The sequence below is a fragment of the Pocillopora damicornis genome, chromosome 12 (assembly GCF_964200805.1).
Source record: "Pocillopora damicornis chromosome 12, jaPocDami1.2, whole genome shotgun sequence".
Taxonomy (NCBI): Eukaryota; Metazoa; Cnidaria; class Anthozoa; order Scleractinia; family Pocilloporidae; genus Pocillopora; species Pocillopora damicornis.
Genome location: NC_142681.1, coordinates 20,715,492 through 20,731,918, shown reverse-complemented (window position 1 = coordinate 20,731,918; position 16,427 = coordinate 20,715,492). Strand labels below are relative to the sequence as shown.

At 36.6% G+C, this 16,427-nt stretch overlaps 3 protein-coding genes across 4 annotated transcripts in view; 1 reads left to right on the top strand and 2 right to left on the bottom strand.

Annotated features, from left to right (window-relative positions):
* Positions 1-82: 82 nt before the first annotated feature.
* LOC113665211 (uncharacterized) lies at positions 83-8,126 on the bottom strand. 2 transcript variants are annotated; one of them, XM_027180880.2, is made up of 17 exons: positions 7,978-8,126; positions 7,017-7,355; positions 6,335-6,454; positions 5,034-5,501; positions 4,571-4,639; positions 4,352-4,449; positions 3,656-3,836; positions 3,229-3,318; positions 3,036-3,133; positions 2,675-2,846; positions 2,411-2,566; positions 2,012-2,226; positions 1,645-1,879; positions 1,157-1,357; positions 814-900; positions 609-689; positions 83-515 (listed from the first exon to the last, which is right to left on the bottom strand). In XM_027180880.2, the coding sequence occupies exons 1-17, from the start codon at positions 8,017-8,019 to the stop codon at positions 429-431; spliced, it is 2,739 nt and encodes a 912-aa protein (XP_027036681.2). In that variant the 5' UTR covers positions 8,020-8,126; the 3' UTR covers positions 83-428. The 2 variants fall into 2 exon arrangements, with proteins under 2 accessions (XP_027036681.2, XP_089046613.1); XM_089190487.1 differs by having other exon boundaries at positions 7,017-7,641; positions 7,978-8,076.
* A 783-nt stretch (positions 8,127-8,909) lies between these two features.
* Positions 8,910-15,710, bottom strand: LOC113665212 (uncharacterized). Its single transcript, XM_027180881.2, has 10 exons — positions 14,229-15,710; positions 13,515-13,687; positions 13,112-13,289; positions 12,721-12,834; positions 12,475-12,580; positions 11,967-12,249; positions 11,177-11,234; positions 10,792-10,916; positions 10,300-10,383; positions 8,910-9,805 (listed from the first exon to the last, which is right to left on the bottom strand). Exons 1-10 carry the CDS (start codon positions 15,375-15,377, stop codon positions 9,622-9,624), a joined length of 2,454 nt encoding a protein of 817 aa, XP_027036682.2. The 5' UTR covers positions 15,378-15,710; the 3' UTR covers positions 8,910-9,621.
* Positions 15,711-16,421: 711 nt separating this feature from the next.
* The window catches only part of LOC113665214 (cytochrome P450 3A4), a 9,242-nt gene continuing 9,236 nt past the window's right edge, over positions 16,422-16,427 (top strand). The window contains exon 1 of the mRNA XM_089190488.1: positions 16,422-16,427. This exon is cut by the window's right edge and continues 201 nt beyond it. The gene's annotated coding sequence lies outside the window, so the exon portion shown is untranslated.

Genomic DNA, 16,427 nt, shown 5'->3' with positions numbered 1-16,427 from the left:
AAAGGACAAGAAAATACTATTTCGTCCTTTTAACTATTTCATATTCGGAAGAGATGAAGGGCTTTGACTGTGGATCTCTAAGTCGGTGTTTATTATACTTTTATTATTACTTTTATTTATCTATTTTTTATCGAGAAGTTTCTTCACAAGGAGATGGGAATAGTTTCGAGCCGGGAAAAGGAAAAAAATTAAAACTAGGAAATGAATATTTCTTATGACTTGTGTTAAGTTTCATCTTACATCGATAAACTTTTCTTTTACAAAATCAGTCAGAAAAGATCCAACATCAGAAGGAACTGTCAATCAGAAGGAATCGTACGAACTCGGAAGCGAAGAAAGACTAAATACAAATCTGAAAATTATATTAATCGGCATTAATAGTAAAAATGAACACGGACGAATATGGATGTAAAGTACATGTGAGTGTCTTATTGAATATCTTCGCCATCTAGAAAATAAAGCAACTTGTTCAACTCCGGGCAGCTTCGTATTACGTCATCATACTGGTGAAGGACCTGTAGAGAGAGAAATTATATCACTGAACTTGATAATTTAATAGTTATGGAATGCAACGCCATGATAAATTACCCATCTCTTGCAATACTTACGAGTCTAATCTTTTCTACCAAGCCATCCAGTCGAAAAATTTCAGTCTCTGCTTTTCGGATGTTACTCTCAAGGACACGCATCTGAAGGAAAGAGACTGGGAGTGAGAAGTGCAGAGGGGAGGAGATGAGGGGAGGGGTATGTGGAATCATAAGGAAGGGGGCGTGGGGGCAGGATTACGATAAACCCTCTCCGCAAGATCTTTACCTTCGACTCTGTTCTACATTTGTATTCAATCATATGATCCTGTGTTTCGAGTCGATATGTCACGGACTTCTCTTTCAGCTTACGAACCTGGAGAAAAACAGTGCAGTTGTTAGATAGACACATCTCTAACCTGGGTATCTATTTTAATAGGAATACTCTTGGCTTTCATTTCAACACATAATTTTGGATCAAAGAAACTTACCCAGTTAGGCTGACAGACCGACAGACCGTCTGACACACTAAGATACTAACAGAGCATGGTCACACGAGTGAACTAGTGTCATTTTGGCGGGAAAATATGCGGCTGCCCACTTGTTTTACTGTTTACGAGTTTTGTGAATACCTGATCTTCTAAGTTGAATTTTTCTGCTAATAGTTTCCCAAGGACGTCTTGGGATTTGTGAAGGTCGGGTTCTTTTGATGGCACGTGTGACAGTTGGTTCAATGTATCAAGGCTTTCTTTCAGTTGTTGCGACAGACTTTCTTTCTCGTTTTGGAGGGTTTTCACTTGCTCGGAGAAACGCCGTACATCGTTGGCCAGCTCCTGGAAAGTACATCATGTCACAAGCGTAAATTACAAAACAACACTATTCACGATTTTCAAATTGGTTAAATTTTTGAACAAATGACACTTCAACTTTGCTGACAACCAAGGGTAAAAAAAGTTACAAATTGGACTTCTAGTGTTGCAAAATATTTACATTTGGTAGGCCGTGGACGTCCTCTTTTTTTTTTCACTGCCTTTGAAAAATGACTTAGTTCTTCGATAAGCTGACTGAGTAGTATACGAACACGCCCTCGAAAATGCGAATAACATGAAGCAAAATTTACCGTTATTTTGGCCTGTTGGTCTATGGTCTTTTCATACTGCTCGCTGAGCGATTCAATCTTTTGAAATGAATGGTGTAAATCATTTCTGCTTTCCTCGAGTTGCTGTTGCAGTGTAGTTATCTGGTTGTTCTTTTTTGAGATTTCTCGACCCAGATTTGTTTCGGATTTTCTTGATTCCTCAAGCTGCATCGTGACTTCATCAAGAGAAGACCTGTGTTCTTTCTCTAATAAAATCCTGGGTATAGGAGAAGAGGTAAGTTTTTTATTAGTCTAATTTGTCAGCTAGGAATGCTCTACCCTTCAATTTATTTTTCAGTTATTTAAGACAAAATCAAAAGTTTCGAGAAACGATTTACTCATGATGTACCTCTCTTGTAACAATCTACCAACACTATTTTGCGTCTGAACCGTGAAGATGTTTTTTCTACATATCTCCGTCAATCCTATTAATGCTTCTTTAAGTTCCACCGCTTGCGCTGTGAGTGAAGGTAGTTTCTCTTCTTCTTCAGAAATTTGAGAACAGTCTTGATCTTCCTCGATTACTTCAGGAATGGGGCTTAACTTGTGACAACGTTTCTCTGGCTGAGAAGTAAATCAAACAACTTCCATATGAGTAAAGTCGCCACAAACTTGCTTTAAAAATCAACGAAATCTTCGATACTATGAGTATGCATTTTGAATAGCAACATAAGCAGGCAAAACTTTAAGGCCTTCAGAGAAAAGAGCTCATAAAATTTCAAACTATTTTAAGCTGAGATGTTTTCACCGTTTTAAATTCCAGGTTTCTATCCCTCACTGCTGTTGCTTCTAAAATAATCTGCACAAGAGACTTATTCGGAGGCACTGAGTACTTCTTGCTTGGGTCATATTCTGGGGTACTTGACGTAAGCTCATCCAGTTTTGCCTTCTCGTCATCGTCGACCTAGAGGTAGAAATAAAGAGCTAAACAATCCGTCCAAAAAATTCGATGAATAAGAGAACAGTAGCAATTGATACCTAAGTTAACACGAATACAGTAATTCGGATTTACCTGTATCGCAAACGCTTCCTTGTTGAATTCCACGAGCAGATCATTAACAAGATCCCAGATTTCACTCAGCTCTTTTGTGGTGTCTGTTATCATTGCTTCTTGCTGTAAGACAACCCAGTGAGCCTGGGACTGCGTGGCATCCAATTCCTCCTGCTTATCTTGCAACAGATCCCTAGAAAAGTAGAGATACAAATTGGAAAGTTGTGGTGTGGCTGTATAACCTACTATTTGCCTAAAACAAGGCCTCTTTAAAAACCAACGAGGCAACATGATTTAGTTTGCCAAAAAAACAGCACACGGGAAATCTACGCCGAGTACATACTTTATTCTTACAATACAGTCATGTGATTGAAGTCCTTACCTAGATTGTTTCACCTCTTGAACAAGTTTATCATACTTCTCAGACTTCCGCCTCAAAGAAGCATTTATTTGTGTTCTTTCTTGTTTGGTCAGCTTCAACTACAAACAAAAGAAAGACAAGACTTTTCTGTAGAGTGCCAGCACAGATGTTGGCCAATGATTTTGGACTAAAAAATGTATTCATATCGTACTACCTCGTTTTCCATTTCACACACTGTAACTTCTAGATTTCTTCGTTCGTCTTCCGTGAATTCATTCATCTCTTGTTGTTGCAGCTGTATGTACTGAAAATGACAAAAACAAACCAAAAAAAAAGGAAAATGTTGAGCTAACAGAAGCAACAGAATTTCACCCAAAAACAAGTCACGGTGACAGTCCATAAATCCAGCATCTGTAGCATTTCTGTAAGTGCAAATTCAAGCATAAGAATATATAGGAACAGTTGGTGTACGTCATGATTCTCACTGAAAACAACTCAAGAATTGAGATGTGAACTGGGAAATTGACAGATTAATGTACACTGTTTTGGAGAAAACAAGCGTTCACAAACAACAGTCTCAGTCTCCCAATTTAAAAGAAATATTTGACTTGAAAACTAGGTTCTCTTGATTTATGACGTACCTCTATTTGCTCCATGGAATTTGCAAGTTTTACTCTCAGATCTTCCATCTCCCTTTGTTGTCTGATTATAACATCCTTCTGCCTTGAGATTTCCATTTTGGCTGTGTCAATTTCTGCTGTCAAATGATTCAATTGTCCACTTTGCTTCTCATACTGGTCTCGTAGTTCCTTTTCACTTTCTCTAAAATTGAAAAAAAAAAACAGTTTTGTACTTTTTCCATTTTTTGGTACAAAAAAATTGTGAGTTACATATTCAAGTGTTCACAGTTTCATAGGGTAAAATGTGTGATGAACTATTCCATATAATACTAAGAGCTGAACAAATTCTGGTGTCATCTTTTCTCCAATAATCTACAGTTCCTTTGAAAAAATTGTTCACTTTTTCATGAGCTGACTTTTTGTCATCCAGTTAACCCTTTAACTCCCATAGGTGACTAACATGTAACTTCTCCCTATAACATCCACACAAGATCCAACCAACATGTGATGAGAATACCCAAACTTATCAGGTAGAAGTTAGTAGTCTTGAGTTAACACCAAATTCTTGTGACTTATTTACAAGGAAATGTATATCAGCTAGAGAGGAGAATTAACAAGTAGATCTTGTGAGTTCAAGGGTTCATCGGACTATGCTTACAAGGAAGCTCTTGGACAAAACTAATTTCAAAACAATTATTGTTTTTATCAATTCATTACCTTGATTTTTTCAGCTCATCTTCTCTCTCCATAATGAATTTCTTTCCCTCTTCTAAAGCAAGCATATTTGACTCCAAAGATAAACTAAGTTCATCTATCTGATAATGGGGAGAGAAAAAGGTGTAATCCACAATTAGTTGAGACAAATCTACCTCGATAAATAGTAGAACATGGTTGGGCAACACTGTACTCAGGACACAGCTTAAATCAATACTTTACCTGATATTGCAGTATTGTTTCATTTTCCTTACTAGAGGCCACATAGTGCTCTGCATCTGAAGAAGCATTCTGGCAAATAATTTTAATGGATAATTGGACAGATGAGCTCAATAAGTCAAAGACTTATCTTGAAAATAACTCTTTCATCAAAACACATCTTTGTTAGTAGTAATAACCTTGAGCATGCCATGCCTGACAAGTTGTGTGAGGGTAAACACAACAAAGAAACTGAATCTGTTTAGCAGCAAGGAAGTGCCAGAGAGATTAAATGTTATATAGAAAGAATTTGTCAATAGAGATTAGAAAAGGGACACTTTTTGTCAGCATTTCAAGATATAGTGACCTTCATGTCAACTTTACTTCCAAGGTTCCTGTTCTTTACTTGCAAAAAGAAGCAATTTTCCCTGACAATGCTTATGCAAAAACAAACTCTGGTGATAAAAATATATTTGAAATTTCTCACCTCTAGCCTATCTACAAGTTCTTTCAATGTAATGCAGTGATCTCTATTTCTTTGGACTTCACTTTCCTTGTGCTCTAAGTCCTTCCTAAGTCTCTCCACTTCAGTGCCATTTTGATCCCTTTCTTGTGTTATACTCTCCAAACTCTTTTGAAGTTGCATGCAGTGTTCACTCAGCTTTTCCTTGTCTTTAATTTGTTTGTTTAGTTTCTTAACAAGATCTTCTAGTTGGACAGTCTTTTTCCGACTTGCAAAAAGTACTTCACCAAGTCCCTTGGTTTCTTGCTTACTTTTATGTAAGTCTTTTTTCAATTCAGGAACTTCCAACAACATTTCTTGTAACTGATCAAATTGCTGTTTCAATTCAAAAAGTTCCTTTGTTTTCCTTGCTAATTCCCTTTCCAATCCATTGGTGTTTGTTGCATTGGAATTAGAAGTACCATTGGGTACTTTCTTTGTTCTTGACTGCTCCTGAAATATACAAATACCAATTCAAAATAATCAAACAGTGCTCTAAGAGGAATCACTGGCAACCTGAAAGCTCATGCTTCAGACATCTGGGTTGCCAAGCTCTTAAAAGCTTTGGATTCATAACCCAAAAGTACTACAAGTTCCACAAAAGTATAAATTGGTCAGGTGTGATACCTGGACTATTAGCTGAAGCACAGCCCTTAATCAATGAAACTTTTATTAATAATCAGAGATATAGATGGAGTGAAATGATCTGTAGGACAGAAAAAAAAATCTTTACCTAGACAGTCTGCACAAGTTGAAAATTTAGTCAAGACTTGTCATGATATTGTTAACTAAACATAGAAGAAAATCTGTTCATATCACTCAGTTTAACTTGAAACTTTTATTTTGAATATTAAACAAACAATTTCTACATAATAATCCTGCTTCATTCGAGAAGACCCATTAAACATAAAAAAATGTTCTTCTAACATAACATATTTACATTCAAATATTTACATTTAAATATAACAACAGTATTCTAAAATTCTCTCTTTTGTTCCATGTCATTGAAATATTTGCATTTAGCATGAGCTCATTTATTTCTAAACCCAGATATTTCATTCAATGTCATCATTATGATTTGATAAACATGTAAATTTTGCTACCTGCAAATATTTTTTAGATTGCTGATTTCTAAACTAATCCATTTAAAATTTCACTTTTTGGAACCTGGCATTCAGATAGGAAAATTCCAAACTAACAACTTCAAAAAAAAATTACAGGTAAAATTATTTTATTCAAGATAAAAAAAAAGAAGGATTTTAGAAAGATGTCTGGGAGAAGTTTACCTTCATCAATTGGGACAATTGTTTCTCAAGCCTCAATCTTTCTTTATTCATCTGCAGAATAATTAGCTCATTTGAATCCATCTTCCTTGGCATGGATTCCTCTTTTACTTTGGATTCACTCTGTTAAAAGAAAGTATTAATCAATTTGTTTATGGTCATGCATTATGGAACATCTTTGGATTAATTTATGCTCATTCAAAAAACTTATTAATTATTAAGTTCTGTGGTGACCTTTGCACAGGTGTTCAAAGATTATTTGGAATAGTTCATTTATTTGTCATAAAAAACTGAATTGTGTTTTTAGACTGTTAACATAATAACCTATATTGGCCAAATCAGAGCCTTGCAAAAATATACTCAAAATCTTTCACAATGAAATACATGAAGCATTATACATGATATTAAGAAATTAAGATAACAGTCTTTGAGGAGAAAAAAACAAAACAAAACAAAACAAGTGAGATGGGTGGAAGGGATTTTTTAAGCTGTCTTCTGTTTCTAGTTGCGGACTAAAATACCTGATTTGATACCTCATACCTCTTTTTAGAAATTATAGACATTGTGCTTTGTTACGAAAAGGTCAAAGTGTCTTTATTCAAAAAGTGCAACATCAAAATATTGTGCAAGTAGGTCTTTGTACATTGTAGAAATGATGCCATGACTATGTGCGGTCAATTCAAACCTTATCTACTTCTTTTATAATTTCTCCAACAACTTTCTCAGCCAAAGATTCTTTTCCTTTATCACTCAAAGACAACATATTACAACCGCTTATCTCCTTCCCTATTGGACTTTGCTCTTGAACTGGAGAAGCTGTTAGTATTCTTGACTTGACCAGTGCAGGTATCAACTGATACAAGTTATGCACAGGGGCACTGCGCCTCTTTGATTTCTGTTTATGTTTAAAAAGAAACTTTTTAGACAGATCTGAACGTTGCTGTCTGGTTGGGGTACCATGGTTCACACGACTGTCAAAAACACTCTTAAGTGGTCGTCTGGCAGGAGTAACCAAGGCCGCCACCTGTCAATCAATGATCATCCAGGTTAAATGTTGTGTTTATGCTATAGGGCATATGCAGTTCTATTCTCAACGTGTAAAAATTCAAGTGCAGAAACACGGTACAATAAAAAATCCTATTCCCTTGTAAAAACTTGAACCCCCGCCTGTTCAGTGTGGTTAAATGTTCTGTTAACCACCAGCAACCATCAGCAAACGGACAACTACCAATTCGTCAGACAAAACACTCGATTTGAAAAGGGATAAAAACTGAACATGTAGACTCGAGGGAGAAATGGAACAAACGAGACTGCAAATAAGAGGCCAAAAGGCAGTTTTTAGCTGGCGTTCACATCAGTTCGAACGAAGTCTTGAGATTTTCATCTCATAAGGATTTTTGCGAATGAGACCGTCTGAAATAAATTTTAGATTAATCTTTGGTGTATTACAAAGTAACCCTATGACCGTTTCAATTCAAGATCTCTCATACAGCCTAATGATCTACGCCATGATTAAATTCGTTCACACAGAACGTTTCGATCTAAATTCCGTTTACAGAACGTGGTCACACAGATCGCCACATGCTCAACCTAAAAAAAAGACCTAAAAATAACCTCAATACGAAATATTAAGGGTATGAGATTACCCCAACAGGCAGGTTTTCCTGATCTTCAAGTGGACTAAACATGTTTTCGGTTGTAACGAGTTCTGTTTTGACTGGATGTGTTGCTTGTTGTCGAAAGAGTTCGGTTTGAAAAGCACGCGTCTTCTAACAAAGCCTCTGATTGGTGAACATCACCTGCGACCTGAGGGTAATGTCAGCGGAGTAGGGTAACTTCATATAAAGCTAACGCGAAACCACTTGATAGATAGCTGAATTTCGCGTATAGTGGTTCTTGAACATGGTTAAGTTTTGCTGACAGAAGGACAGTGCCGAAAAATGGTACATCAGCCAAATTATACATTACAGGAAAAAGACGAAGGAATATGGGAACATGTTATCAAGATATTTTCATCCATTCAATCCCGTGCTCAGGCTAGGAGAGCATATATATACTGGTACAGGTAGTCACTGCCAGATACTTCGTTTAACCTATACTCACAACAGGAGATATAGCTATCTACACTGTCTACATTGGATAGAGCTATTTTCACTATCTGCAGTAGGTAAAGCTCTTTGTAGCTGTATCTACTGAAGAAAAAAGTAGAAAGTTGTATCTACTGTAGATAGGGCAGGTTGTTTTATGTGCTGTGTACAGTCTGAGTGTGGAAGACAGAAATTTATATAAAAGAGGTTATGTTTAATTATGGTGTTAATGGAGTATCAGAAATTGCGACTATATGCTATTCCACTTTTAAGTATATACTCTGGTTTAGACAAATGTCTTCAAATTTAAATGTTTTTTTCAAGAGGGAGAAAATTTTGAGTTCCATCCATTTGGAAAAATATGTTTGATCAAGATGTGGTCAGTATAGGCAATGATATTGATGGGAATGTAATAAATTATAATACTGTTTTGCTACTCAATAATTACATAATTCATGGAGTTTTATGTAAGTTCACAAGTATAAAACCTGTTTACCAGCAATAGATAAACCATTTATTAAAGAAATCATCCATCAAAATGCTCATACTTAAAAAATTAAAATAGTGATGAGGCAGTTAAATTTCACAACTATTACGATACTTAATCTACATAGGAATCACAATTTTATCATATAGACGCACGTCTTTATAAAAACAAAAAAATTGTTTGTGCTGTTGATTTTACAGATTTCTTCCTTCTGCATCCACATGACAAAAAGAAAATAATTTAATAACTAGAAGAAGACCCTAAATACCAATGGTAAAAGCAATTCATTGAACTAAATACTGAGTCACTGGCTACTTGCTTATTTAAAGTTTTTACCTTTATGTTCAATGTGTAAATTTTTAGGTTACATCATAAATATTGAACTATCTTTGAATGAAATCCACAGGTTAAATCACTTAAAATATTTTTTAGCGCTAGTCATCGTAGCTATTGTCTCTTAAGTGTTTTTATTCTAACACTATTCAAGAAAGTACTATGGCAAAGATTTTTAAAGCGAATTATATACTTCATGGCAGCTGTTCTCTTATCTCTTAAGGATACAGTGTACCTTCAAAGGTGAATTTTTTGCATTTTTTTCTCATATCAACTCAGCATTACTACAGTTTTCCAACTAACATTTCTGAAGATTTATGCTTACAAAAAACATTTACAGAGCTTATTAACTGAATGATGTTACAACATATCAATGTAGTGTATCAAAGAGTTAATTTTGCAACCCATTTTGACAGTTCTCTCCTGAATTGTGCCCAGTCCTCTAGTCCATCAGATGCCACATTATGTGTTGGAATGGCAGGGTCTTGAACAATGGGAAGTTGAAATAGAACTGGAAAATTTTCCCTGGGATAGTCTTCTACCAGGTAATATTCATTCCAGTAGACTCTGGATGAAATGAGATGAAAACTATTGTGTCAGAAATATCTCTAAATTAAAGAGTCAATTATTGAATGAATGGCTGGATAGATGGTTGGGTGACAGAGTAATGGGAAAACTGAATGAATATCAATGAGTTTCTGAGTCACTGATCAACTCACTGCCAGCTAACTGCCAACTGACTGACCAACTTGACTTAACAAATGGAGGAATGAAATGTTATGTCATGTGGTGACCCAAGTGTAAATCCCTTCAGCCTAAATTTTTTTAGATAAATAAATAAGTAAATAAGCTCTGCTTAAAAATTCATCCATTTTCATAGTTAGATAAAGGGAAGCCACATTTCTAAAGATGTGTATTGTCTGTATCTAATAATTTGAAATATTTAATAGATAGATTTATCAACTTTTAGAAATGCTGTTGCTGTCTTCTCTTAATATCATGCAATATGAAATACTTTTTTTCTAAAAAAAGTTGTGTGTACTGGTATCTATTAAACTTACTCTAAAGATTCATCTCCAACCATGTCAGCAAGTTCCAAGAAAACATCTTTGTCTGCTCTTACTGCTTGGGACTGATCACCTCCCCTTTAGAATTCAACCATTGCATAATAACACATTGAAGCACATGGTATGTAGATATATAAAGGTGTTCACAACCGCTTTGCATTTTAATATTTGTATGGAATGAAAAAGGAACAAACTTTAAGCTTGTGTTTACTAAGATGTTTAAGCAGCCATTGCACAATCACTTTTTGATAATTTTCTTTTGGAAAACTGACCAATCTAAGGAAAGAATTGGCAAATTTTCTTTTACAGGAACTCTTATACAGTAACTTGGAAAATTTCTCATTCGAGAGTTTGTATATTTGTATCATTCCATATTGATTAATCTCTTAACCGCAAAACACCTCAAAATATACATTTTTGTGAAAGGTATTTTGTGTGTTGTTAATACCAGAAACAAGTGTGATTTTGAACTTGTAAAATACTTACTCGTGAACCACTTGATAAGCTGCAGTCACCAGCAGACACAACAGGTACTGACTGGGTGTGGATGAGGTATTCCGCCAGGCAACGCTGTTACTCCACACCTTGACAATACGGATCAGCTCCTTGCACTAATGTAGAAATAGAAACGTTCTGATTTTTTTTTCAAGTGAAACCTTTTTGGTATCAGGGTAGTGGTTCTTTTATCTAAATAAAATTTATTTTCAAGTTTCAGTGATGCAAAAAAAAAAGGGATAAACAAAATCTATACAGTTTTTGTAGAGATACCATGTTCACATACCTTCCCAAAGAGTGTTGAGTTGTCTGAATATTGAGAAAAAGTCAGAGAGATAAAGAAAAACACTGCATAGAATCACAGTCCAAACAATACCTTTGGATTCTGTATAGAAATAAATTCTGTCTGTCTTTCACAGGCGCAGATGTTATAACTAAAACAAGAGAAAGGAAAAAATGAATTCTGACATATGCATAAGCCGTTGAGTATGCTGAACTTTACGAAAGTTTCCATACAAATTTTTAATCAGCTCAGTGTTCTTGAGTGCCTTGAATTATGATCAAGTCTGCAAACATTTTTACAGTTTATAGTGTGATGTGATGGAGAATGTAGTTCTCCTGAATCTTTGATTCTCTTATAAGTAGCTAGATAAAGATGAAAATAGATAGAAAGAGGTGCTCAATACTAATTACTAAATGTATGGGGTCAATTTTTCTAGTTTTCAGTGAGTCCCCTAGAAAAAAATTCCACTGTATGACCTTTGTGTTTCGTCAGTTGTGGGTTTTTTGGTTCATTGTTATCAAACATCTTTATTGATGACTTTTACTGCCAGACAATAAGAACTGAGTTTGAATCCTAAAAGGAAGTTACATTGTTATGAAATGCTCAGATAATAAAGTATATGAAACGATTTGATATTTACCCAGTGAGTCGGCTAGGTCCATAGCTGACAAATGACTTACATTAGTATTATGACATCACTATAACGTATCTCATTAGTGGATAAATTAACTTAATGATCAATCATAGAATTTCTCGACAAAACACTTTGTTTAAGTTACTTTCATAGTTCTTATGACATCTCAGTTCAGGGGCCTTTCAATAGTTGCCATGGTGTTACTCAAATGGGAGGGGCCTCTTTTAAATGTCTTGTGGGTGCACTTACAATGGCTGAGCATCTGCAGGTTGGGAAAGGCACTGTTTATATAAACCAACGAATCCTCCCATTTGCTCCCAGTCATTCATTGGGTCAATTGTTACATCCACACTATCACATTTGAACTTGACAGATGTTGAGGTAGTCACAAAGTCTGAACATGGTGGCAGTGTTGAAGTTGTTTGGTTGTCATCTGTGCTCTCTGTTGGTTTAGATCCTTCTTGTTTCAGCAGGGTCTTGATAGTGAAAACTATGGCTGGCAACCAACTTTTATGCTCAGTTCTAGGAAGATCTAATGAACAAATGGGACTTTGTCAGTTCTTTTCACATGGCTGTTGCTTTGTCACAGTTATTTAACAACAGTCTTCTTGACCTCATGCTTAGCTAAGGTTTGCTGTCAGGAATTTGTAAATAGCTTAGTTTTTTTATCACTGATAAGGGATCAGTCGTCAGATTTTAAAATTTTCAAACGATAGACTCCTTGATGGCAAAGGGAGAATTTAAACATGTACTAAACCTTTGACAAACACGGCCAGTTCTAATTCCTTGTTGCCTTTGATAGTAGTTCCTTGTCCTGCAGCTCCAACAACTGAAATACGGCTGACGCTGAATGGGAGGCGATCCTGTTAGGTCATACAAAAATAAATCAATTCTTTAGTCCTTCACGTGGGGAATTTTTTCGCTAGTGCTTAAGAAAACTGGAATTAAGACACATTGAGTGTTTCACATATTAAGTGTTAAGGCAATGTTAATGAACACTCGCCATTAAAAATGCCTTCAATTTTTCTCCAACTTCTTGTTGCTTAGTAAGTTCTTCTTCATCTGGTTGAGCTTCCTGTACGAGATCCTTTATACTGCTCACTTTCTTGCCATCAATCTGTACAGAGGAAAAACCAAGAGATCATAACATAGAACATAGAAACATTTTCAAAAGAGGAAGCGATGTTAACTTATCTTTCAGGTTGTTCCGTGGCTGTGTGATCATGCTACCTGTGCGCGGGTTCGCATGTGTTTTCGTTTGAGCATAAACCAGCAATATTTCCCATAAACATTTTGTAGGAAGTGGAGTGGAATATTCTTTGGGCTCCTAAAGAGTGGGATTTTCGTTATTTTTCTTTGATGTCCTTAGCTCACAGCATAGATGCTTGCCATACCTCATCAACAGTGCTCTCAATTTCTGCCAGATACTCATTGCTCTCAGTAATCTCGTTCTCCAGTGCCTGAATAGCAGCCTCTTTCTGGTTTAGTTCCTCTTCTTTTGCTGCGATTTCTTCTTCTTTGTCAGCTATTATTCTATCTTTCTCAGAATAAATTTCTTCTAATTGGTCCTTCCTATGAAACAAGTGGATTGTAATGGTCTTTATCTAATCCAACTGATACCCTAATTGACAAATAATTAAATATTTATTTGATTATGCGTTTCCACCACGGCTGCGTTGTTTTTAGGTAAATGAATTTCAAAACATGCGATTCTCTACTTTTTTTTTTACAAGTTTTCGTGAGGAAAAAAAGTCGATTGCCTCTTTGTAAAGGCTTTTCTTGCAACACTAATCTTACCAGAAATTTTCCACAGCAGCTTTTGTCTGAGCGTTCATTTCTCTCAACTTTGCCACGCTGTGTTTGTCAGAGTTGATCAGGAGTGGATCATAAACTTCATTTGCATTTGCCATGACAAGGCGAACTCCCAAATTCTTCTCGTCATCCAAGTAGGGGCTATGCGGGTTCAACACCTAGGGGAAGGAGCAATAAAACATTCAATGATTTGTTTGTCGTAGTACTGTACATTGCGTTTTTTTTTTTCAATATCGTTAATTTGGATGGGATTATATTTCTTATTTGATGGAATCGTCTCGCTGCATTTTGCTTCGGGGATAAAGGGGCTGAACTGTCTGAATACCTTGGCAAAACCATTCGCTGTAAACAATAACAAAATGTCTCAACCGTCTAGAGATCGTACTCTTCGCTAATTTTGGACTGACCCCCGCCCCCCCCCCAAATTCCTGATTTTATGAAGTTTAATTATAAGAACGCTCAAAAGATGTAAAAGAGATGCAGTGAAGTAGAGGGTTGCGAAAAGTCTACTACAATGAAACAAAGTCAAATAAGGGATAGTTAGAGTAAAACCGTTTCCAATACACAAGATTAAGTGGCAGGAATAGAAATGTTAGAATCAAAATGCCTAAACGTCCAGTACCGCTGAAACGATTTGTAGAAGGAGTACAAGGTAGGGTGGCTTAAACATTTATGATTATTAAATGAATAGAAGAGTACCTCGTTTAGCTCCAGAGTTGTATTCATTGTCATTTCATCCTGGCTGTGACAGAAAGCGCTCTTACCAACGACATCCCAAGAGTTGACGGTTACACTTCTGTTAAAATCTTTAACACACACCACATTGACACTCCAAAGGATCTTCATGTAGTAAGCACTATCCTCCAGTTCTGCATGTTCAAATTTTGGCCCAGGGTCCAACATCAGACTAAAATCCAACATTTTCTTGTCATTCGAGCTCGGCTTTAGCAACAAAGGGAACACGTCTTTTATAGAACATCCCTCTCCAAGTTTGTTGGGAGGCGACCAACCCTGTGTGTCAAACCCAAAGTAATAGTAAGGCTCGATGCTGGTGATTTTGACCCCAATGGAAACCAAGCCTCCTTTGGAGACAGCCTTAAGATCTTTGGTGCGTGCAAACTTCTCAATGCCAAATGCTGTGCTGGCGTTGTTGTTGCAGAAATGATGACTGACTTGTGTCTCGCGGCCTCCTCGCACAAATATGGAGTAAGTGGCCTTGAATCTTAACACGCCTGGTTCTTCTCTGTGAAGATACACGGCAGCGTGCTCTTGTTTTTGGCTTTCAGAATTGTCACTCTTGGGTTCTCCTCTAGGATACAATACAAGGTACCATTCTTCGCCGAACAGAGAAAACTTTGAACTGGACACGTAACTAGTACGAGATGACAAATTAATCACCAGCTTATCCTCAAATAAAAAGTGCACCATGCAACATTTGACTTCCAGGAACAAAGAGTTATCGTCCAGAAAGCCCGAATTGGGCCTCTCGATTTCCTCCACAGACAGTAACTTGCTCCAGCCGATGCCGAAGGCTACTCTTGGGAACTCATCTGGTTCTGTCATATTTCCAACCCGTACAGAGCTTGAAGGGTCTCTGTTGTTGATAACTTCCACAGAGAAACGGATATTGCATTTAACTTTATCAGTATGCTGCCCACCTCCAAGCCAGCGAAGAAATACACCAAACTGTCCTCCTTTCACTCCACCTTGTAAACGCCATCGAGAGCCGGCAAAAAAGAAAGGCCTTGAGTAGACTTTCTCTCCAATACTGGAAAACTCCTCAAAGATAAAATTAAAACAACAGATTCCGCCATCAACTAGTCTGGTGTTGTGAAGTCGTAAGGCCATTTTTGATAGCGATTTTTGTTGTACAGTTCAGACGCCAGCGCCGAATACAATTCCAAAGGTTTCTTTGAACGCAAATTAGACAAAAAACAAAACGAAGGTGATTTTCCTACAGTTCAACCATCAGCTGCCAAGATGAAGTACATGTATTTCGGTGTGCACTCAATTAACTTTTGAAATATGCGTTCGAAGCACACAGTAATACAACCCTTTGAGAGCGTTTCGTCTTCAAGTTGTGCGTCCATTGCCGTGGATCTTCTTGAAGTACGTGAAAGACGCTACAACTTTGAGGCTTTTTAAAAATTAATGCCGTCTTATTTATCCTTCGGAATAAGTAATTTATAGGTTCGTTTGCGAAAGACGTTTAAAGTGCATTACCAGCGAGTATTGTAAACTCAATTTTGTTCAGGAAATCATTTTGCACAGAAAAGGTAGCTGACTTGTTCTTAGTATTCAGTATTCAATTTTTCAGGCTTATTTTTTATTCAGTTTTTTTGCTTGTTTACAGGTTTTGATATTTTGCCGTGCCATTAGTAAGTGTTTAGAAATCGCTTAGCTTTGCAAACAGTTTTCTTTTGGAATTGGGCCAAGGTACCTGCTTCTGAAACAACTTCAACTGTTTGAATCACTTATTCAAAAAATAGTCAACGATACTTCACTGTTCCATACCTTAGCAGCGTCATCGATCGCAGATTAGAATCATTTTCAAAGAATAATTTGCCTTGAAGAGGTAATCAATTAACTTGAAATACTTTAGGTTAACGGCCAGATTGAAACACTCGTCACGCGGTTCTCCTTGTGAATATTGCGTGACAATCCAACAGGTGTTTAAAGCAGCCTTACAGGTGGCTGAGAAAGGATCAAAATAATATTTTGCTAGAATCTCTGCTTCCGCACAGAAATGAAATGGACAGAATAATACAGTCTGGTGAAGTCATTCAGATACCAACGCGGGTAAATACGTTTACTCGCGTCTTTCGTCACACATCGCTTCCTTCAGACGAACTCGCGAGCTAGGCACGCGTGACCCACAGCTGTTTTTGAAAACGTCAC